The sequence below is a fragment of the Amphiprion ocellaris genome, chromosome 9, assembly GCF_022539595.1.
Source record: "Amphiprion ocellaris isolate individual 3 ecotype Okinawa chromosome 9, ASM2253959v1, whole genome shotgun sequence".
Classification (NCBI taxonomy): domain Eukaryota; kingdom Metazoa; phylum Chordata; class Actinopteri; family Pomacentridae; genus Amphiprion; species Amphiprion ocellaris.
In genome coordinates, this window is record NC_072774.1 from 33,451,646 (window position 1) to 33,474,773 (window position 23,128).

The 23,128-nt window shown below is 41.4% G+C and overlaps 1 protein-coding gene across 5 annotated transcripts in view; it reads right to left on the reverse strand.

The window, feature by feature from the left end:
• LOC111569393 (intermembrane lipid transfer protein VPS13B) overlaps positions 1–23,128 on the reverse strand; it is a 322,692-nt gene that overhangs the window by 89,439 nt on the left and 210,125 nt on the right. For all 5 annotated transcript variants that reach the window (XM_023271473.3, XM_023271472.3, XM_023271475.3 and 2 more), the window contains exons 33-35: positions 20,048–20,174; positions 18,018–18,161; positions 651–992 (exon numbers count right to left, since the gene is read on the reverse strand). In XM_023271473.3, coding sequence (XP_023127241.2) covers positions 651–992; positions 18,018–18,161; positions 20,048–20,174 — 613 coding nt within the window. The remainder of the gene's footprint in view (positions 1–650; positions 993–18,017; positions 18,162–20,047; positions 20,175–23,128) is intronic.

Genomic DNA, 23,128 nt, shown 5'->3' on the forward strand with positions numbered 1-23,128 from the left:
GGTGCGACATCGTCCGACATCACGACCGAATATTCGGATATTTGCGTCCAGTGCTATGAGGCACTGAGTCATAAGACGTCAGACGCACTACTGAAAAGCTTTGTTTCATCATAACTTGCCAGCATATATGTTGCAAATGTCCTGCTCACCCTATTCAATGGCAGTTGCTGTCTGAAGGGACTGGCCACTCAGTGTAAATGTGACCAAATGGACATTTTTATTGTGGGGTAACAATTAAACAATCTAATTTTCGTAGTTGTTTATTTCTCTATATTGTGTGGGATAGTGTTCAGCTGATGCCCAGAAGCTTCTCAGTCTGACATCAGACTGTAAGAAGCTTTAATATACATCATATGCATATATTCAACATTTTCGACAGCTTAAAGGCGGTGAAATCCATGCGATCAATTATTTAATTCAGCTACATAAAGTTAGGCTTTATGGAATTACCTTCATCAACCACACAGTGCAACTGCAAATTATAAAGTTGATTAGACAAAGGCATGAAAATTTTTACTAATATGTTATAAGAATGCTCAGATAGATGACGCACGTAACTATTGTTTATAGTATGAATAATTCTACACACATGGACAACAGACTGATCCAGAAACTGACTCACGCATCCATGTCACAAGCTCTTTGTTTACCTTATCCCCAGGTTCCTTCTTCTCTGGTGTACTGGGAGTATCCGATAATGAGGGAAGTGTCTTTGGGGGACTGGAGCAAGCATAGGTCATGACAGAGAGCCTGCTAGCGGTGAGAAAGATGTCAAAAGGGATGAAGCTGAGGTTCTTGGTAATGGTGGACTTGTGGGAGGGCCTAGCAATGCAGTGGTGGCTGGCCCCACTCTGCTGCTCAATCTGGACAATCCGGATGCAAGCACTGTCACTGCCGAAGCCGCTGTCCTGCCCAGTCCCACTGTGACGAGATGAAGAGTCGGCGCCTGCTGCAGGGTCTCGACTGCGCCGCTTCTTCTCATGTCGATGCACCTGTACACAGAAACATTTAATGGTAAAAAAATAATGCTGAAACTGGTGCATTTTTTAGTACAATTAAGAACACTGGAGAAAATGGAAATAAAAGCATTGTTGCTACATTTAAAGCTTGAGACAAGATTCAAGGCTAAATCAGCACATCTGATGTTTTATAATAACCTGAATGAAAACAACAGAATGAAAAAAAAAAGGAATTGTTTCATGCTTGTGTTGAAATCTGTAATCTTAAGCCTATTGTTAGAAGCAAACAGCTTGCTGAGTGTTGGCTGAATGGTGAGAACATTCTGTACACTCTGAACCAATAGACATTCACTGGCAGGTAAAGAACCAAAACAAATCACACTAATGTAATTTGGCTTTATCAAATTTCTTTTGTGGAAACTGATAACAACCAATATAAACTTGATGACCACACACACATTCCATACCTTTTGATGAACTACGCAAACTAAAAATATCACTACACCATATTCCCTTTCATGAATGTCACAAAAATAAGAATTCACTTTGAATGAAAAACAAATTTCCTTCTCTCACACCAAACCTAGTTGGCTCGTCAGCATTACAGAAGAGATAAGGGAATCAAATGACTCTAGAGGAATGCTTTGTTTTTCTTTCTTTTTATGAAAATTTGTAAATTTGTTTCTTGTGTGAGTACTGGCTTTACAAGAGGACACAAACCAAATAACTCTTTTGATTGAAACCATGGACAAATTGACCAAAACTTGAGAGCATCGTACAGCCACAGAGACATTAAAGGCATGCTCTGGGGCTTTTTTGTGGTTAAAAATCATTTTGCACTTCTTGCAATATTGGAAATGTCTTCTAAAAAAGGCCTCACCCCAACAAATCAAATTGTTTTGTACAGCGACTGTGGTACGAAGCAGCTGAGATTTTGTGCTTGGCTCCAAGTAACGGATGTCGGAAGAGTTCCAGCCGCTGTGGCAATAAAAAGCTTTCAGTGACAGATGATATAAATCAATGTGAGTAGGTTGCTGGGTTTTAAGCAACAATGAGAACAGGCATCTTTATTCTGCTACCAAAGCATGCCATCTTCAGGACTATAAAGAGGCCACGTCTAGCTCCTATACGACATGAATGAGACAAACATATAGGACTAAATGTAACCTACCAAATAATAAATGACTGGACATGCTTTTAGAGCTGATGTGTGCTGGTAAAGCAAAAACAAAAAGCAGGAATAAGGCAAAAGATTATTTTTTTCAAAAGAGCTTCCCAAGTGCATGGAAATATTTTGAAGATCCTCAGAAAAATCACTTGAAACCAGAACACAGTAACGCATTCCTTTTCAAATGGAGCTGAGACTGACAGAAGCAGAAGTGTGTGAAAAAAGGGAATACAAAGAAGGCACATGTAAATGTGTAAGGACGTTGGGTTTATTCTGTCACTGTGTCATGTCAACTAAACATTCTACAGCTGCAGACTTGTTAGGTGCAGCCTGGACGACCAGGGCCTATTAATCATCATTTCCAACACTGTTACAACATTATTGAGTTTCTCATCAATGTTACTCATCCATTTTAATTGGTACGTCAGTCTCAATTAGCTACTGCTGTCTCCTGAAACATGATTTTGATGAATTGTAAAAATACAGGAGACAGTCCAAAGGTGTGTCCTATTTTATCGCCCCCTCATCTGCTCCAACCTGCACATGGTTACGATTACAGCATGCACTCCCAGTTGCCCCCTCTCTTTCTCTACATCACTCCCTCCCACCCACTCCATGAGAATTTTAAATGTATATTATTGCTGTGGCGGAGATAGTGTTTCAAGACCTCCAGGCAAATACTAAACCCACTGGCAGCACATTAGACAGAATACTTGACTTATTAGATATTTCCTATTCTAAACAGTGTCATCAAAGGCTAAGAACAAGAGCCATATAAAACGCAGCAGCATGCCTGCCCGCCTGCCTGTTCTGTTCGACCAGTCTCATGTGCGGGGCTTCCATAGGATCGGCCCTGCCAGATCCGTCTCTTTTCCCTGCCATAATGAGGACAGGATGTGTGCACTTCTTTTCTGTAGAAATGTAAGATTTTCCAAGCAATAGGGAGGGGAGAGAAGGCAGAAAAGGGCCTGGACCTGTCTCCATGTGTGTTGTGTTAAGCGAGTGAAACTTGTATTGAGGTAAGGAGGTATAAAAAAAAGTATTCAGCAACGGCAAAATGTCCACTCCAAGGAGCGCCCCACATTGGAAGGGACAAATAAGCTGCACAGCAGCTGGGAAAGAACAAGAGCCAGGAGAAACTGCCAGATACTCTTTACGCTTCTCTGTCTCTCTTCCCAAGCTTAGGCCGTTCACATGCATTTACAATTACAGCAAATACCCCGTCTTCTCTTTAACCACCACTACTAAGAGAGTGCCCCCTAAGCAAATTCTTGGTCTATATTTAGATGTGCTTACAAGTGGAATAAGGGATAATGGGGAACACAATCGGGGGCATACAGGAAAAGAGACAATGCGAAAACATGCCACAATGCACAGCGTTCATACAGTTTATATCAACACTTGCAATCAGTGTATTCACAAACATATACACATAAACACACATGACGTCAGTTACTTTCCCAGGATTTGATCTCAGCTAGAGTTCTAAAGCACATAACTGGCTTCTTCCCTGTGTTTCTGGGCTTAGTTATATCTCCGTTGTATTTACGCACTAAAAAAGAGAACAGGTATACACGGAAAACATATAGTTGTGTAGTCTATATGCATTAACTTTGCGCCAATTTATTCATTGACAGAGGGCAATAAATTCAGAATACAAACATGGACTGTAGCTACAGGCCCAGTCCCAGCTGAAATCCCCTTTTCCAACCATTACTTTCTATTATATTATATAATGGCTGCGCTGAAACGCTGTTTCCAGATCCCAATGCAATCTTTCTCTGGACTTAGTTGATCATGATTGTGAATGTGCAACTACGCGCACGCACGCACGCACGCACGCACACGCACACACACACACACACACACACACATACACACACAAACACTCCACCCCCAACCCCCATCAGCCAATCGTGAGGTCATCCCCTCAGAGTCTCTAGGCAGAACATTCTGGAAAATGGAGGATAATCCCCAAAGTGTGAAACCATGAGTCTCCCAATTGCCAATCATATCAGAGCGCATCTGTACGACTTCTGACCCCATTTCTGTCAGTGTAACTCAGAACAGCTTGGCTAGAGGAAGGCTAATACGCGGAAGCAAATGTCACATCATCCAAATGCCACCCGTTTACAGTGTTGGCTGGTAAGTCGAATATGACAACATAACTTTTACATCTGAATACCACATATGCGGCTGATTGTTTCCAGATGAACGAAAAGGAGGTTGCAATTCAGGTTCAGAGATCAGGGAACATGAAAATCTGGATGTTTTAAGATGGTAGGGAAGTCCAATGGTAGTCGACAGGAAAGAATAAAATAAATACGGACCAAGTAACAAAGGTGACTATTATTCCTTTCAAAAGGGTATATTTAATAGCCATATATTTCCACAGTAATCCAAATCCAGCAAAGTTATACAATGAAGACTTTTAGAGTGCCCAGGGTTACTACAGAGAACACAAAAGCTCCAAAAAGACAAATATGCATTCAGTACACTTTAATGGTGTAGCACAATACCTAAGAAAACATTTTACCTACTAGCCTGACACTGTTACAAGACAGAAATTAACTACATGAGAATGGGCAACATTCCTCTCACAGCACTCAATAATTATTACAGCAAGTCAGCTCACTAAATAGTAGGGATGTCCCAGTCAAGTTGTTTTTGCCCCCATCTGATCCCATTAATCTAAAATGTATTATGTGCTAATACAAATTTCCTAGATAATAGACACTTCAGGTTGTAAATTACCTGTAATGCCTAGTTCCTAGGAGCCTTGTAAGCAAGCGACTACAGGAGGCATGCATTCTGTGTCGGCAATCAGTGAGCATTGTGGGGTTTACTGAGTAAACGGGCACCATGACAATGCAGGCATGCATTAAATCAAGTTGTGATTGATTACAACAATATTCTTATGTCCCGGTGGTATATGTCGCACAGCCCACATTGTGTGTGCAGCATCACCAGCAATGTAAGTACATGAACAATAAAGATTGTGCTGAATTTGTATTATCAACTGAGCAATTATTAGTTGATATTGCTGCACGTATTAAGCTCAATATATTGTTGCAGAAACTGAGCAGTTACAAATTGGATTGTTTGGTCCTGATTCAGATTTAAAGATCGGGTTTTGAGAAATCCTTACTAAATAGTTAATCTGCTAGTGACATAATCAAAATAGGACTTTACTGCTGAATTCCAAGGTTGGGTGTGACAGCACTAACTGTCATATGAAGTCAATGTAGCAGTATAAAAAGCCCTTGAACTTTAGTGCCGAGTGAAAAAGGTCACCAACTTGACATCATTACAGAAGTGCAGAATGCTTAAACACGCAGAGACAAAGATGTCACAAAGAGCCAGAAACACATTAAATGCAACATTTTTAACAGTATCATACATTATGATTTTTATCTATCAAAATACAATGTTTGCTACCTAGAATAATGAGGGAATGCTGTGAAGAAAAAAACAAGTTCTACAATTAGCACCATGTTTTAGGCTGAACGCAGCCAGTTTCAGGCAGTTACAGTAGCCATAGTAGTGAGGTGAGGTCAGCTTACAGAATACTTCTCATGTATTTCATGTTGAAAAATTATTTACTGTTTACCATAGTTTTCCCATGTTCTCTTTTAACACCAGTAGAATTCCCATTGAAAAACATGGGAAGTCATTACTAAATCTTTCTGACAATACAATTCAGCTGTGCTACTTGCCTGCAGGATGCCTGCATGGAAATTAACTTCTGTATCTTGACTACATCAAAGTTTACAGGTTAGGCCCCTGCTGTGCTATCCACTTTTGTTTACCAGGACCATGAAGCTGATGGCAGGCCTCTGTGCCTTTGTGCTGATGGAAGAAAACCTCAATGCAGCAGTACCTCATCTTAATCAAAAATAATAACAATAATACTTAACCAAATGCCATGAAGACCGCAATTCATTCTCTCATTTTCTTGTGGAAAACAGAGAGGGGAAGACATTTATAATATGAAGTCACTGCTTTCTATGCTATAACAGCGGTCACAAAGCAAAAAAGGGCATCAAAGGCAGTCATTTAATACACTGAACTTTGTTTCAATAACAAAGGCAACCTGCTATGCACTTCAACTGAACCACAACAAAGAAGCAATGGAAGGTCATGACCCCGGAGCTTGCAAATGAATGCCGAGTGCTTCAGCGTGACTGTCAACTGTACTTTAAACAGTGTACTCCAAAGCTCAGTGCGCCAAGTGGGGCCATTTTAACAAGCTCCCTCCACCCACTAATGCCGGTGGGTGGGTTTACTCCTCTAGGGTTTAACAGCATGTTTTTTTGAAGGAGCACCAAAGACAATATCCTATGCTTTTTTCTAGCATGTCCTCTTAGACCCTGTCGCTATCTGTACAGACAGAACTAAAGAAATAACAATGTGATTTTGTTTAGCACGTCCGAGACGTTCTTGATCCCCTGATGCTACATGACACAAGAGGGAAAGCAAACACCTGGGTGACAGTAATAATATATGTATGATGTTGACATTCCTAATGCACTGGGTCAGTTAAAACAGTTTCCATCCGGAAAGACCAACCAGCAGAGAAGCAAGGAGATGGTTTGTCTGAAGAGAGAAACACATTAGAGGCTTGTGAAACACCTAACTTAAAAACAAAGGAAAGAACAGACATGAGAACATGAATGCAGCGATGATGCTCTTCGGCTTTCAGCTGCCTTATGGGTTGGAAAAGCCCTGGCTCTAAAACAAAGATGCAGAATGATAAAGACTGGAGAATGAAAAGAAAAATTGTGAAAAGAGTGAGTTAATGTGGTCCATCTGGGGAACTACAGTATGCTGTTGAACAAAGACCTGGCTCTGGGAGATGTGGCGGCCAAAGCCTCCGTTTTATAATTGATTCAACTTCAAAACCGGCTCTCTGCACACGACATTAGTTTGCTTACAAATATTTTGCCACAAATAGAATGCAGATTGTCTTTGCTTAGTGAAACAGAACTGTATTCAGAGCACTGACATTCAGCAGGCTGCAGTGGTGCTCTCAACACATTGAGTTTAGGGCTGAGGCCTTTCCAGCGTGACTCCAGGCCCTCCAACAACCTCGCCAAACCCACCGTGCCTCACTCCTAATCGCTGGCAATCAAGAATGATTTAAAATGTTTTAGTGACACCACCCTTAAAACTCAACAGGAGACTTATTGCTTCAGTCAGCCTCAACAGATCCACCAATCTAAAACCAAAATTCTGATTCAGATCCACCAATCCTATCCCATGCTTAGGTTAGAGGTGATTGTGGCCACACAGAAATTACCCAAAGCACTACTGTCATACTGGCTGTTTGTATAAGCAGGATGCAATGCAGTTGTATTAGTCACTAAATGAAGTGTTCAAAAAGGCCAGAAGACAATTTCTAGATTAACACCACAACTGTGTTAGTGAAAACAAACACAGGGGGAAAGTGGCCTGACTGTCATGATGTAAGTACTCAGAAATGAGACCCAGACTTTCTCTTCTCATCCGACATAATCTCTTGGCTGGAATCGGATGCTGCTGAAAAAACTGTATCACTAAATGCTTCCACCATTAATAATAAACACGATACAAGATAAACAAAATAGGGAAAGCAAAAATACAGACATTTTAAAGCTAGATGGAGAACTTGGCAGAGTGAACATGGCTGATAAATGTTTTGGCCTGTGTATGTGTGATATAAAAACAGCTATATTAACTCCTTGTCCTACATCCTTTAACAACTGCACCCACACTCCAAACATTTTAACTGATTGCATTAAAATGAAAGCCAGATGTGGAAGAAATTGTAATTAGAAAATATACACCAGCAAAAGTGAAGGTGAATGAGAGACAGAAGCACCCTGGGGTCTGTCTTAATTTCTGTGACCCTGGCCCCCACAGCAGCAGAATATTCATCAGATTTTCCTTCTTTTGTCCTCTCTTCTGTTTTTCTGTGGGAATGGACCAGAGAGCAACTGGCTCTCATTAACTGTCACCATCTCTATTTATTTTTCAGATTTGTGTGGGGGTACATTTCTAATTTAATCTACAGGGCCCCAGACTGAGGCAGGCTCAATGGTGACAGTGGCGTCGAAAAGTTGTTTCTGAAAGTGGCCATGAAAGTATATTTGCAGAGCTACTGTGAGAAACCATGGAATGTGAGAGGACTTTGTTAGACAATGTGCAGCTTCAAAGCATAATTTGTGTTTGCAACTTGACTTCTAAATGTTGACCAATGGTCTCTGTAAATCTTATGAGCTATGACTCAGTGTAATTTTTCTTTCATTTCATCACTGCTTATATTTCGTGGGTAAAGCAAAGTGTGGCAATGCACCACCATTCACAGGCACGCACACAGTGAAAACACATCCTCAGTACTACAAAGAACTATGCAACAGACACCCTCAAGATCACTCATCCAAACTTTCAACTTAACATCATTAGCTTTGGCATTATGTTTTCAACAAACAAACAACAAAAGGGAACTCAAACTGCATTGTCTTCAGCATGGTTTTGGCAGTTCACAAAAGCAGACATATGAAAGACTTCAAAAAGCTACAGAGATGCCTTTCATTAGGTTATGGAGTGTTCTTCTGAAACTTCTGCCTGCACTGCCTGGCAGCCATGTCTGTACTCTCTGCTTTAGTTACAAGCCTGTGAAGAAATAGCAACTGTAGGAAAAACAACGGCGACCCAAGGTGAGATGAGGCTGTTTGGAGCAGGATGGGGTGGAGGGTAGTGTGGGGTTGAGGAAGGAAGATGAGCCCCAGGTGGTCGGGTGATGCTGCTGTGATCAGCCCACACCCTGGGGAGCCAGGACACGCACACATATGTAGTCGTGAAAAGACACAATGAAAGCACACAGCATCCTGTATACGCATTCAAACATAAGTACGTAAACTCCTGTGCACACTGACACACACATAACACCATATAAAGAACTTAAAGAGTAGCATGAAGACAAGAAGAATCCTGGACACCGTCTATTATTTACAGAGCTGAAATTAGAAGAAGAGGATTGAAGTAATCTTTCTTTAATTTCTCCCTGGATGTGCTCCCAGGGCTGAGCAAGACAAAGGCTCTGATGTGCTGTATGTTAGTTTCTCAAAGGAGAATTATGCAAGACCCCCTGTCCCCTCATCTGTGTTAACAAGGAGGACCTTGATAAAGGGGACATGGAGGACAGGGTTAGAGGACATATATGGAGGAAGAGCTAAGCTCACAACAAAAATAACTAGTCAAGAACAGTTCAAAAGGGCACTGAGGGAGAAATAATTTTCAGATGTTTAAAAACATAATCAACTAGCTGCACATTTGGAATTCAGCTTAACATAGAATTAATATTAGGATTACTTTAAACTAGGGCTGCACAGTGGCGTAGTGGTTAGCACTTTCGCCTTGCAGCGAGAAGATCCCTGGTTCGCGTCCCGGCTTTCCCGGGATCTTTCTGCATGGAGTTTGCATGTTCTCCCTGTGCATGCGTGGGTTTTCTCCGGGTACTCCGGCTTCCTCCCACAGTCCAAAAATATGCTGAGGTTAATTGATTACTCTAAATTGCCCGTAGGGGTGAATGTGAGAGTGATTGTTTGTCTTTGTATGTAGCCCTGTGACAGAATGGCGACCCGTCTAGGGTGTCCCCTGCCTTCGCCCGAGTCAGCTGGGATAGGCTCCAGCCCCCCCGCCGCGACCCTAGTAAGGATTAAGCGGTGTATAGATAATGGATGGATGGATTACTTTAAACTAAAAACTCTGACTATACTCACCAACGTACACACACACACACCTTTTCTGTTGTGACACTTTGCTGAGAATTAACTTTCGCAAAAAGACTATGCCACGTGTCCAAACACTTCCAAACAGACAAACTGAAGCAGGTGAGGTATAAAATCAGGCCCACCTTTTGATTATCCAAAACATTCCAGCTATGTTTTTGAGTTGGGTCTCAAGTGGCTGGATGGAACTTATCTGTGCATATCTATCATTGCCTAGACTTCATGTGGGTTTACATGCCTCTATCAGGTTTCAGCTCCAGTATATCATTCATTTCACACATACATTGATAAACAGCAGTGGAGGTATACACTGAGTAATGTTTGGTTCTTTGGACATGCACATTAAAAAGCACATATGACCTAATAGGACGGTAAACAAAAATATTAACTGTAGAATCTTTAATATCAGAAAAATATCAGGAAATGAAAAACGCTGTGCAGTTTATAATGTTAAAGCAGGCAGTATTTGAGAAGCACTTTGCTTGTAAAAATATCTTATCCCTATGCGACCCATAGAGAAACATGGAAAAAAGTAAACGTGACTGAACCCATGGAAAATCTTCGAAAAGCCTGGAATGATGTGTAAATTTTGTGTTAGGGTAAATATTTAGTTTCATGTGAGCAGTCCAAGAGGAACTCAGCAGTACTTCAGTGAAGCACATGGAAAGACATGAAAAGAAGAATGAGGAAGAAGCAGATACTGCACACTGGCACTTTAACTACACTATTCAAGTTACCCAATACGCTCCATCACCTGTTATTCTAGGTGGAATCTTGCTTATACAGGTGTAGAGAAAAAAATCAGCTTCCTTTTTTCACCTCTTCAGACAAAAATTCTGTTCTTTTTCACCGTCTACTGTGGTGTGTGTACATATGTGTCTGCTAGTTGGCCTGGTGTGCGCCGCTTTTACTAGTCCCCTGAGTCTGGGACCTTGTTTCCCTTGCAGGCAGAGAGAGAGGGCACTTCTGACTCCTGCTCACCTGAGTTGTCACCCGATCCCAGGGTTCACAGTGGGGGCCTCCTGCTTCTCCTCAAATGCAGCGTTTGTTTCCCTGCTTTAACAGAATCCCAACCTTCATGATTTTATCTGGAGTTTTCACGCCAATTTTGCCAAAACCGATTGAGGAGAGAGCAAATTCAGCTGCTACTGATCTCAAATAGATTGAGTTTCCAAGGGGCCAATTTAAGAATGTGACACGGTTATGCTTTGAGAAGGGGGTTGGTCGGGGTGCGGGGACTGAACAGGGAAGGTGAGCTGTTATGACTGGCTGTCAATTAGCAGTTGATTCACACAGGAGGGTCAGTAACACATAGAAAAAAAGATACGGTTTCATAACAAAAGAAGGGCAGCAAGATGAACACTAGCTATGAAAATATGTATGTTTAAGATAAGCCGAGACGACACTTACTTTATAGATGTAAAGCAGCCAAAATGGAAAAGGAGATGTCTGCACAGGGAGCTTTATTTATTATTCCTCTCAGCAGCAACAGGGTGAATGAAAATAGTGCTAAGCGGGATGGGAAGAGGTCAGGGTGAAAGGAATCTGGCCCTCAGAGAGGGTTAATAGCCAGGTTGACTGGCTAAGAGCTGACCTCTCAGGAACATCAGCTCCCACATTTACAGACAAATACGTTGGACAGAGCCAGGAATCAAAGCAAACACCAGATTCTGAGTCTCCTTTTCTCACTGTGTCATGTCTCAACTTTGTGGATTACTCCCTTCCTCTCTTTCATTCTCTGTCATTTGGCTATCCTCTCTCACGCTGTCTCCACTGTCTGCTCTGTTCCTTTTCCATGCTTTGGATTTTCATCCTCATCTGATGGCTTCTTATTTCTGTTGGCCAGCAAAGCATGCAAAAAGCTCCTCTGACACCTCACTGTCCTGGAAGGATCGGAGGTCAAGAAAAAAAACTTCAGTTCTCAAAGCTCAACAGCTACGAGACAATATGAAACACTCATCACAAGGAGGAGCGGTCTTGGAAATAGTTTACTTTAAACATATACAGACGAGGATCCAGCCCCAGGTCACTTGCTGAGCCAAGCTTGTCAACAACACCGTGGCTTAGATAAGCTCTCCTATGTGCTTTTGACGTTCAGCTAATACTCCTACATTATCGTTAGCTAAAATGTTCCACAAGAGAGCAGAATAGGTCATCAAGCTTTCATGCTACCACAGTGCAACATTAGTAGCATTTGGAATGAAGACTGAGGTGAAGAAAGATTTTTTAATTTGTTTTATTATTTTATTCGTCCACCAGCAAAGACCCAGAATGGCTAGGACAGGACATCTAAGGTATATTTCCTGGCTGCTAATTGTACTACAGTAGGCTACTGTGCAAAGGTTTAAGGCACTAAAAGTAAAATGAAGATGCAAGCGACTATTCTTCAGCAAATAGCTTCATAAAAGTCAGATCTAAGGGTTGTTCCAAACATCTTGGAGAACTTGCCACAGTACTTCTGAGGATTCAGGCTGTCTCGGTGTCTTGTGTCTCATCATGTAATCCCAGACAGACTCTATGATGTTGAGGTCAGGGCTTTGTGGGGGCCAACCATCTGTTGCAGGTCTCCTTGTTCTCTTTGTGGCTGAAAATAGTTCTATATGACACTAGGTGTGTGTGGAGTCATTGTCTCATGCTGCAGAATAATATGGTACTGATCAGATGTCTCTCGATAGTGGTGTTTGATGGATAAACATCTGAAGTACCTACAACAGTACTACATATGACAGTATAACCTTTTCATCAAAAGACAAATGTAATACTGGAAAGTGCTGATATGTATGCTTAAACAATAGACAATTCTGAAATCTGTCAAACAAAGATACAAAAAAAAATGACTACACTGTCCAAACACATTTAACCATAGTTGAGTTTGGTTGTGTGAAAAACATGTACAAAGACACATGTATCAGTATAACACATAGCCTCCTCCCTGCTAATAACTTAAAACTGCTGTCCAAGCCCACTGACAAACCAAAGCAGCTACCGGCGAGCATGTTTGTGCCTACTGTAAATTCACTTTTCCCAGCAGTCATCTTGGCTTGCAATCGAGCCCACTTTATAAGTGCTGCATCAGTCTAACTTTGCGTGATAGTGCAGCCCATGTGTCTCCTTAGGACAGGCATTTAAGACAGCACAGATACAACAGTCGAGTATTATCAAAACCTGCAAACTGTCAAACTCTATTTGTCTCCAGAAGAGGAACCCTCTTCACTATTGGCCAGCTAGCTATGTAACTAGCCAGCTCTGGAAGGGCCAACACTTTTCCTACAGGAGCTGTGCCAGTCCCAAGAGGGAAAAAGAAATGAATGAGGGTAAGACAAAGAGCACTGAAAACAAAGGAGAGTGATTAAAAAAAGAGGGATGTGAGAGGAATTGGATGAAAGAAACAGGAGATTGAGATGGTAAGAGAGTTTAGGTGGGAGACAGAGCTGCCTATAGCATCATTCAACAGAACCATATAAACAAAAAGGAAAAGGAAATAGAAGCAGTGGGAGAGAGAGAATAGAGATAGGGCAGGGGACGGGTGATTGAGAGGTTTTCCACATGTGTGTTTACTAAAATCTGTAATTCAGAGGTTCCTGTGATGCCTGATACCTTCTCCTGAACCTGTGTACTGCCAGAGCATGTCTGTGTGTGCACTGGCATCAGCATGTGTGTGTGTGTGTGTGTGCGTGCGTGCGTGCGTGCGTGCGTGCGTGCGTGCGTGCGTGCGTGCGTGCGTGCGTGCGTGCGTGTTGGAGGAAGTCTAAAGCCCTGTTTCCCATGCGTGTAATCATCCCAGGATGAGGTGGAGGATGAAGTGGAGCGGGACTTCCCCTACACCAGAGGGTATTTTCCTCTCACACTGTGGTACAAGACTGACCCAGGCTGCCTCCGTATGTGTGTCAGAGAGAGAATGAAAGAGAACAACATCGGATGAGGGACACAATTTTTAAAAACATTTTGCATCCTCACTCTTTACTAGTTCGTTGAGACATTGCTGAACTAATTTGTGTGCTTGTCATTGTGGCAATTGTATGACTGACAGACAAGTATGCCAATGAAGAAAGATTAGAAGGGAATAGATGATGGTGATGTGGTAAAAAAAGAGAATGATATGGTCTGTGTGTGTGTGTGGAGGAAGAAGTAGTGTTTAAGAGAGACTGACAATGAGAAGCTGTCAGGAAGATGACAGACTTGTACACGTCCACACAAAGTCATTAACTTCTCTGACTCCGTTTCTGAAGAACAAATCACGTCATAGCAGAGCTGACACACAGAATACAAACACACAAACACCACAGGTCAGCTGTTCAGTCGTAAAGAAGTATTACAGTCCTGGCTCCCAAATAAAGGCTGCGGACGGTTACCATGCAGAGAATGTGGGGACCATGTGTATGGATGAGTGCGTGTGAACATGCGTGTGCAAAGGTCTGCATGTCTGTGTTGCTGGGTGACACTGCTGATGACATAGCAGTGAGATAAGTCCCAGAAACCGCTCTATCATCTATTCATAGCGCCCTGCTTGTGGGACTTCCTGCTGCTGAAAACTGCCTCATCTGAACCCAGTCTCACTTCATAATCATTAACATCAACCAAAAACCCTGAAAAGAAGTCAAGCTGTGATGGCCTAGAGCTAATGCTGTGATAAACATCCTAATAATGAAGCGATTTAAAGAGCGGCACGTTTGCACATAGAGCACTTCGAAATCAGCTCACACTTGCTTTGTGTCTCAGTCATGATTTAAGTGTGTGAACAACAGGCTACAACGGACAATGAGGCTATGTGTAACAGCGTGTAAGAAAACAAGGATCTAACATCAGTATGCATGTATGGAAAGGCCATGATAAATATGCATTTGTTTGTGTGTGTATACTGATTCTATAAGTGCGTCTAGAAATGAGTGAATTCACACACAATGCTTGCACACATTGCCCACGCGCCTGGCTCGCCTCACCACTGCCAGGGAACCCAAAAAGCCCCTACAAAACAAATTCATTAACCCAGACAATAAAACACAGCTGTGAGGGGCGATGAGAACTGTTTGAAATCAGTCCTTGGGATTGTGGAGAATCTGTTCAAGACAAACAGCATGTGAAAAAAAAAAATGAGAGCAAAGGATTTGGAAATAAGAGAGAGTGAGTAAGAAGCAATGTTTAATTTAAACTCTAGCTGGGGACAGTGCTGACTGGGAGAGCAGAGATGCTTTACTGAGGCACAACAACAAGAACAATTCCTCTGCACCAGATGCTGCAGTTCCAGGACCTGTTTTTAATTGAATCCATTGAACAGGTTGTATAAAGAAAGTATAAACAAAACAGTCAAATTCTATAAATATCATTACTGAAGCTAGGATTGAATTTAAAAAAACAGATACATGTTCTAAATCCACATACTGATATTGTGGAACCTGGCAGAGGAAATGCATCTGAACTTTATGATTATTATTTGTAACCTGTTAGCAGGGGGTGGGGAGGCATCTGTTGTATTCTATCCAGTAAGTCTGTTCTAATAATATCAAAAGCCATTACCTGTTCCAAACTCATACATATACTACTGATATTACTTGATGGAGGTGTGTCTGATGTATTAGCAAGAAGCAGACAGGCTGCTGGCAGAGCAGTCTGCAAACCCCAGAGCTGGGATCTGAGCAAGGAATCCCACTGTACTGTCGATAAATGCACCACTAGAGGGCTCTGTAGCTTGTAGAATGGGGTGCTACAGAGGAGAACACATCAGACCCAACCACGTCTTAGTCATACTGACCTCCCTGCAGTAGGGCCAAGCAGCCGGACAGATGCAGCCGCCAAAAGACTTACGGAACTGAGATAGATGGAGGTACAAATAGTTTTACAGTCAGTGTCCAAGAAGTCAAAGCCAGACCACATTTATTCAGTGTAACCTTCATGTTCTGCAGCTGCACAGAGGTGAAGACACACTGACTGACCTCAGTGTTAACAATACTGTTAGGCTCTATAATTTCACTACTATAAATACTAATGAGTAAGGAACATAATATAATATACCTGAAATCAATACAATATATTTAAAAACAAAAAATGAAACAGTGTTTTCAACAACTGTGAGCAATAAAACTAAAATGAAATAAAAAAGGGGGTATTTTCCCAAGCAGAGAGTCTTAATTTATCAGAGTGATAACTGATTATTCTATTAGATCATTCTGGACATGAAGGTAATTTCAATTTCAATATTACAGCTGAAGGCAGCAATAAAACAGAAGTTAGATGTGAATTTTGCACAAATAGTTAATTGTTCCCACCCTTGCAAAAATAAGGGAAAAATTGCAGAGGAAAAAACATCACCCTAAGCAGCTACTGTCACAGTGTTCTGGAGCAATACTCCTCAGTTCGTCCAGCAGGAAGTGCTCAGTGTGTACCCTGTACCCACAGAAAACAGCGTCTTTGAGTTTTTGGAAAAGCGCTTTATAAATAAAATTTATTATTATTATTAAAATTGGTATAACAGAGACATTTTTCAGAATGCACATGAGGGCGTGTGTTCTGAAGAAAGGTGTTGCTCAAAAAGTTGGAAAGTAAATACTAGGTTCACTTTGCTTTGAGAACTACATGCAAAAAGATATAAAAATGTGAAGAATTCAGTATAAATTCCTTTTATAAACTGCAAAGCTAAATTCTTTTTTGAGGACATTTTCTAATTTTTAAACTGCTGCCAAAGGACCTCCCACAATAGCTGCTGAAATTTCTCATCATGCCTTGAACCTGGATGAACCCTCTGCAGCCGTTAGCTGCCCCTCAACAGAATCAAGCCATGAATCATTACAAGTCAGGGGTGAGGGCTCAGAGATCACCCAAATCAAGACCAGATGCACAACAGGCACCTCCCTAGGTCTGACTGTGCAAATGACAAAATAAAAGAAAAATTAGAGAAGCAAGGCGATTTCTTTTTTGCCTTTTGTCACTTGTTTCCATACAACTGTGTTAATCCATGTTACATTGTATACTGTTGGTTTCACTGCCAAGTGACAAACATCATGTGACAGAAGCTTTCATTGGAGCTGAGTCATCCAAAGTACTCACTGCACTTCAGTACACAGATCCTCCCATGAAGAATCTCAAGAGGAGATAACATTAAGACATTCACTTCATTTCATTCCTTTCCCTCTCTTCTTCTCTTCCCCGTTGCCTTTCCTCATCTATGACTCCCATCCTCACCACAGCCGGTAAATATTTTTATATTGTGTTCCATTAGAAAGCTTCATTAAGCGGTCAGACGGGGCAAATGGCGCCTGGGAGCTCCCTGTCCTGTAAACAATAGGAAGGGCTCTGAAAGCTGCAGCTGAGCACAGCACAGTAAACTAAGGCCACATTAGAGAACTGCCTTGCTCTGAGTGAGTAAATATTTAAATGTGCTGGATTCACCCAGAATAGTCAGGGGCGATAGTTGGGGGCACAGTATCAGGAAAGTGATGATGACGGATGTTTGAGCAAAACTAGCACTGCCCTACTCAATGATTACTAAATGGATTTATGTCAGGTTGTGGTACTGCGTAAAAATTAACAAGCCATTAAATGCATCACCAAGAGAGGTGATCTTGGGGCCAGTTTGTGGGGTGTGAACGTGTGAATATAATACACTAACTTCAGAATACATCACAGCTCATATGTACAACTATAAGCTGAAAAAAATGGAAAATCACACTGAAAATAAACTAGCACAGTATGTCACACGACTTCAGATTTATCCTTAATGCATGACTGAAGAGACATACAGTGTAAACAGTTTTGTATTTAAATAAACTCATTCCATGTATGTAGCTTTGCTAAAGGTAAAATCAGTGATTGTAATCTGTTACTATTGCTGTTCAGTCAGTATGTCCTTTTGGTCCATCAACTGTCTGTTTTGTGTGGGCTGAAGGAAATGTACACAGCTCTGGGTCTGTACATGGAAAGCAAACAAAGTGTCTCTGATCGATCAACACAACACTATTACAGCAAATTTTACGCACAAGACGGGGGAAGTTGAGGGGGAGAACAGTTAGGGTGGGAGGGGGCAGTAGTGGGAGACACATGCTAACATCTAAATGTGCTAACTAGTTGAATGACATGGATATACCAAAGTGCATTTATTTCCATATTTGTGATTAAACCATGTACCTCAGGGCTTTTCTCTGGGGCGTCCATGCCCACCATGTTGTCTCTGAGAAGCTGCTGAAGGAGCTGCACCTGGGCAATACTGAGGTAGAAATCCAGGCTGCTGGTCACATTCACCTCCAGAGAGTGGCCACACACCACCACCTCCTAGAGAGACAAGAGAGGCAGAACAGCAGGGAGGGTAACAGACGAGGTGGGAGGAGAGAGCAGGAAATGCATTCAAAACAACATCAGGATTGTTTGTGGCCTCAGACACTGCTCCTCTTTCTTTACTTGTATAACTTTTGTCAATTGACTTTCTATCTCCACTCTGTTGCAGTTCAGTCAGTGCCTCCTTCCGCTTGTCCCTCTGTCCTCTCCAGGGTCCCACCCACAGCCAGCAGTTCAAACCTCAGCCTGGAGGCTACATCTAATAGGATATTACTCACTAACACTGTGGGTTGAACCACACACACATGGGCCAGACCTACAGTAACTACACACAATGGTATTAGACACTGCTGTATAAACATAATCTGTTTAGCTCAACTGTTTAAAAACATAAAAGAAGTTCACATTGTTATTAAACATCCAGTTTAACATTAATGTCACAATTTGTTTTGTTTTTTCTAATTTAGAGTCATAATAACAAATTAAGTATATTCTAATCAGTATTAATAGTAGTAGTTGTAGTAGCAGCTGCAGTGATTTTAACACATGGTCAAAATATCATAAGGTTACAATAATAGTTACAGAGTATGTCACAGAAGTGTATGAAAATTTAGATTGTATACTGTAGCACATGGACTAAAAATTAGAACACATAAAATACATCAGTTTAATGAAGTAAGCTGCAACATTTGAGCAGTAAGCTTGCATAAATCAGCTAAAAACAGTTAGTGGTCGGTGGAAAATGAATAAGAATTTTATTACAGAAATTGGTCGAGTTCAAAGTCCTGTTTTGTTTATGTTGTTTTTGGCCCTGAGTCTCCATATCTGAGGGAGTAAAACAAATTGCAGTGTATGTGTGTCTGTGTGTGTCTGTGTGTGTCTCTGTGTGTGTGTCTCAGTGCAAACTATGGATTAGCTGTTAGGCATTGTCAAGGGGCACGTTAGTGTGGTCGGACACGGCATCAAAGAGGCAGGAAATCTCAGAGAGCCATGCCAGAAAACATCAGCTGTATAAGCAGAAAGGTTTGAACTCTGCGGGTCAAAAACCTCCATTACATGGTGGACTGGCTTAGGGATTCCTAATGACTAAGTTACTGTATGTTAAGAGCAAAACGTAAATACTTGTGACATCTCACATAATCAATGTCTATTTCCATACGAACAACGGATAGTGAGAGTAATGGCTGCAATCATGGCTGTAACAGGTCAAAGTCAAAGGGCACAAAAAGTCAGTTTAAGTAGTGAACAAACCTCTACAAAGGAGATGAAAAAATATGCAGCTTCTGACTATGAATTTAGTAGAAAACTGATGTTTAGGCAAATCCCTAAAAGTCAAGGATCTGTTGTTGCTAACTATTGAACATTAAACCTTAATGTTAAAAATATACACTACCGTTCAAAAGTTTGGGGTCACCCACACAATTTCATGTTTTCCATGAAAACTCCCACATTTATCCATGTGCTAACATAACTGCACAAGGGTTTCTAATCATCAATGAGCCTTTCAACACCATTATCTAACACAATGTAGCATTAGAACACAGGAGTGATGGTTGCTGGAAATGTTCCTCTGTACCCCTATGGAGATATTCCATTAAAAATCAGCCGTTTCCAGCTACAATAGTCATTTACCACATTAACAATGTCTACACTGGATTTATCATACATTTAATGTTATCTTCATTGAAAAATATGCTTTTCTTTCAAAAATAAGGACATTTCTAAGTGACCCCTTTTCTTTTAAACGGTAGTGTAAATACTGACATCGTTTGATTGAAAATTAAGTTGCAACAGTTCAGATAAATTCCCCTTTCTTGAAAACTCAAGGAGTTTTAATAGAAATCACCACATTTGTAAGGGCACCATGCTGAATTGATGCTGACCTCTGACTGTCCGCTGTCAGGGGAAATATTCTTGCTGAAGATAATAGCTGGGGCAGCAGTGACCCGGACAGAGAAGTCAGTCAAGATTGGTGTCAGGATGGCCCGTCGCTCCTGGTGCCTCCTGATACTGCACAGACGTACACAAAGGCATTGTCATTATAAACTACAGAATCACATTTACGTTAAAATTGAACATTCCTGTTCTTGAAGTGAGTCCAACATGGCATTGCAACAGCAAGATCAACCATAAGAGACCACTTAGTCACTAAAATTCCCCACTCTTTATTTACTAATAATTTGTTATGGTTACCAGCAGTAAAATCTTTGCAAGACTTGTCCCATCTGCCTAGGAATGACATGTCAACACAACACAGTCACAACCACAGAATGTTCACAACTGAGCCCTTTTTGAGCCCTTAGCTGACAGGCAGACACACATTTAAAGGACTTTCTGGCTTTTTAAATTCAAGCCAGTAAAATTTTAAAAAAGTATTTTGTCATGCAGGCTTAATCTGTGAAAAATTTCCATATCGCTTTTTAAAATTTCTGGTTGAAAGCATTTCCACTGGAAGCTTGAATATGGTTACAGAGACAGAGTGAGACGTTATTTGACAAGTCTCAATTGGGAACACCCCTTAATTGTATACACAAGATCAAGCTGAGACTTTCTCATATCAACTCTCTCCATTTCGCTAATGTTCATTCCCACAATCAAGTCATATTTGTGGGAACATTTGTTAGCAGTAAAACAAATATACAAGTGGGCTTTATAAGGTGGTGTTAATTGCCACATCTGCTGCTATTAAAACAATCAAGCGGTACAGCTTCCAATATTTATAGTTGGCCAGGATTATAAAGGGCCCAGTTTCTAGGTGGCCTCAAGTACAGTACTTAACCAGAACCAATATCATATTCACTTCTGCTACACAAATGTGCATTACCAGTGCCCTTAAGGGATTATTTTCTGACACATTTCGTTGCATAGGGGGTTTGAGGGAGGCCTAATTCAGAGGTGAAATGATCTGTGGGGCCAATTGGTGTTAGCAAATCTCCCCTCAGACAGGGATTGAAACAATGAGCGTCTCGTTGCAGGGGACAGGTGCTATCATTCACCAGCCAGGGAAGGAGGCGTGAGGCTCGGTTTACCACTAATATGGGAGCCTCTGACTGGGCTGCAGAACTGTGTGTGTGTGTGTGTGTGTGTGTGTGTGTGTGTGTGTGCACCTTTGAATGGGTGTTGTGCAAATAAAGGATAGAGTGACTTTTTGTTCTTTCATTGCTATATAGTGTAAGCAGTAAACCGTAATATCAGTGGCATGGACAGAATGAGAGGCCTGCAGTGGGTGGCTGACAGGAGGGGTGACGGAGAGAGTTCACAGCTCCCTGACACTGGGTCTTTCCTAGCCAGCAACTACAAACTGTGACGAGGACAGATCCTGTCAGTGGATCCGTGGTGCTGGAATTTCCTCACAAAACCTCAGGAAGCAAACTGAGGCCACTGCAGATCCGCAACTACTGGAACTGAACCCAAAAAGCAGCAGAGAGAACATGCCACAAGTGTAAAGCTGCAGAAAGAGAGGGGGTATCAGTGTAAGGAATAAGGGAAAGGTGTGAACTTTGGAAGTGGAGTGTGTCAAAGCTTGTTACAACCAAGGTGGTGTGTTTCTGCAAGTGATTGCAGCAGACAAGTAAAGCTGTGAACTTGACTCCCCTTTCCTCAGTGTGTTGGAACATTCTAAATCACATGTTCAGTTATGACTTGGTGGTGGTGGCTGAGACTGGGGTGCAGCACACTGCAGTACAGCAAAGCCCATTTTCCAATAGAGTCTCCAGTACTGCTCCTGCCACGGCAGGGAGAGCAGAGGCAACTACAGCCACCTTGAATGATTTGTTTGGAGGCTAAAAGGGAGAGTTAGGGTGAAATTTGAAAACCTCAAAAACAACAACTTTGACCTCAGTGTGACTACACAGACGCAGACTTGCTTACTGGTGTAAATTTTAATTATTTGGAGGGACGGAGAGAAAAGGAAATAGCGAGCAGAAATCAATTTTGAAGAGGAATCACAATCTGGCATTAAAAATTGGAAGCGTTGTAGGGGCTAAAGCCTTCGGATTATTAACAAATTACTGTCAGAGTGACCTTTACACTACAATATTGTGTGTCAATCCTTTGAGTACAAAAGTAACTGCTAAGCTACATGTTAGGTCATCCAGTAATCAAGTTCTAAATAGAAATCCAGACCCACAGCTATGGTATGTTTAAAGAAAGTTGAAGCTATTCAAATGGCATTCAGCGTCTTCTGGAGTCCAAAGTGTGAGCCCAAAATCTCACCTCATTGCCCTTTCAGACAGTCTGGACTTGGCAATAGGCCTGCGCAGCCCTGTTTTCATCAACAGTGAGACATATAGAGTGAAAGAAAGAAAATGTGAGTGGATTGAGGTTCAGAAGCCCCTTGCTCATATAAGCCTCTCTGACTCAGTAGTAAGAGTGTAAGACTCTAACAAAGGTCCAAGTCCGCTACTTAAAAGGGCTTTTTTACAACAGACTCTGGCTGACATGGTTGAAGACTGTGAAGACAAGTGAGGATTTTGGGATACATTATCAAAACCGAAGGGGAAACAGTAGAGAAGAAATCAGGGTGGTCTTGTAGCTAGAGATACCATCCCATAGGAGCACTCCTTTGTCTTTTGGAAATGTCAAATGTTAAAGCTCCACTTGTTTGCTCTTTCTGAGTCATTCTGGCTGAATACATCATCTTAATGCCTGAAATGAGATTTGCCATTAGTATTTAAGAATCTCTATCTTTTTACTGACCAAAAAAGGAATCGAGAAAACATTATTTTTTATATTAAAACAGAAAAGCAGCAGAAAATAGTACTGTCAAGTGAAAAACACAAGCACTTATAAAAGTCCTTCTTGGGTCCACAAAATTTATGTGAATGCTTGCATAAATTGTGTTTGCCATTCTTTTATACTCACTTTTGTCCTCTGGTGTAACTGGATAAAGAGTTTGGTTAAAAAGGTGAGGTCAGCACCTAAATTTTAACCTGAACTTAATACCATACATCTTCCTACTGTCT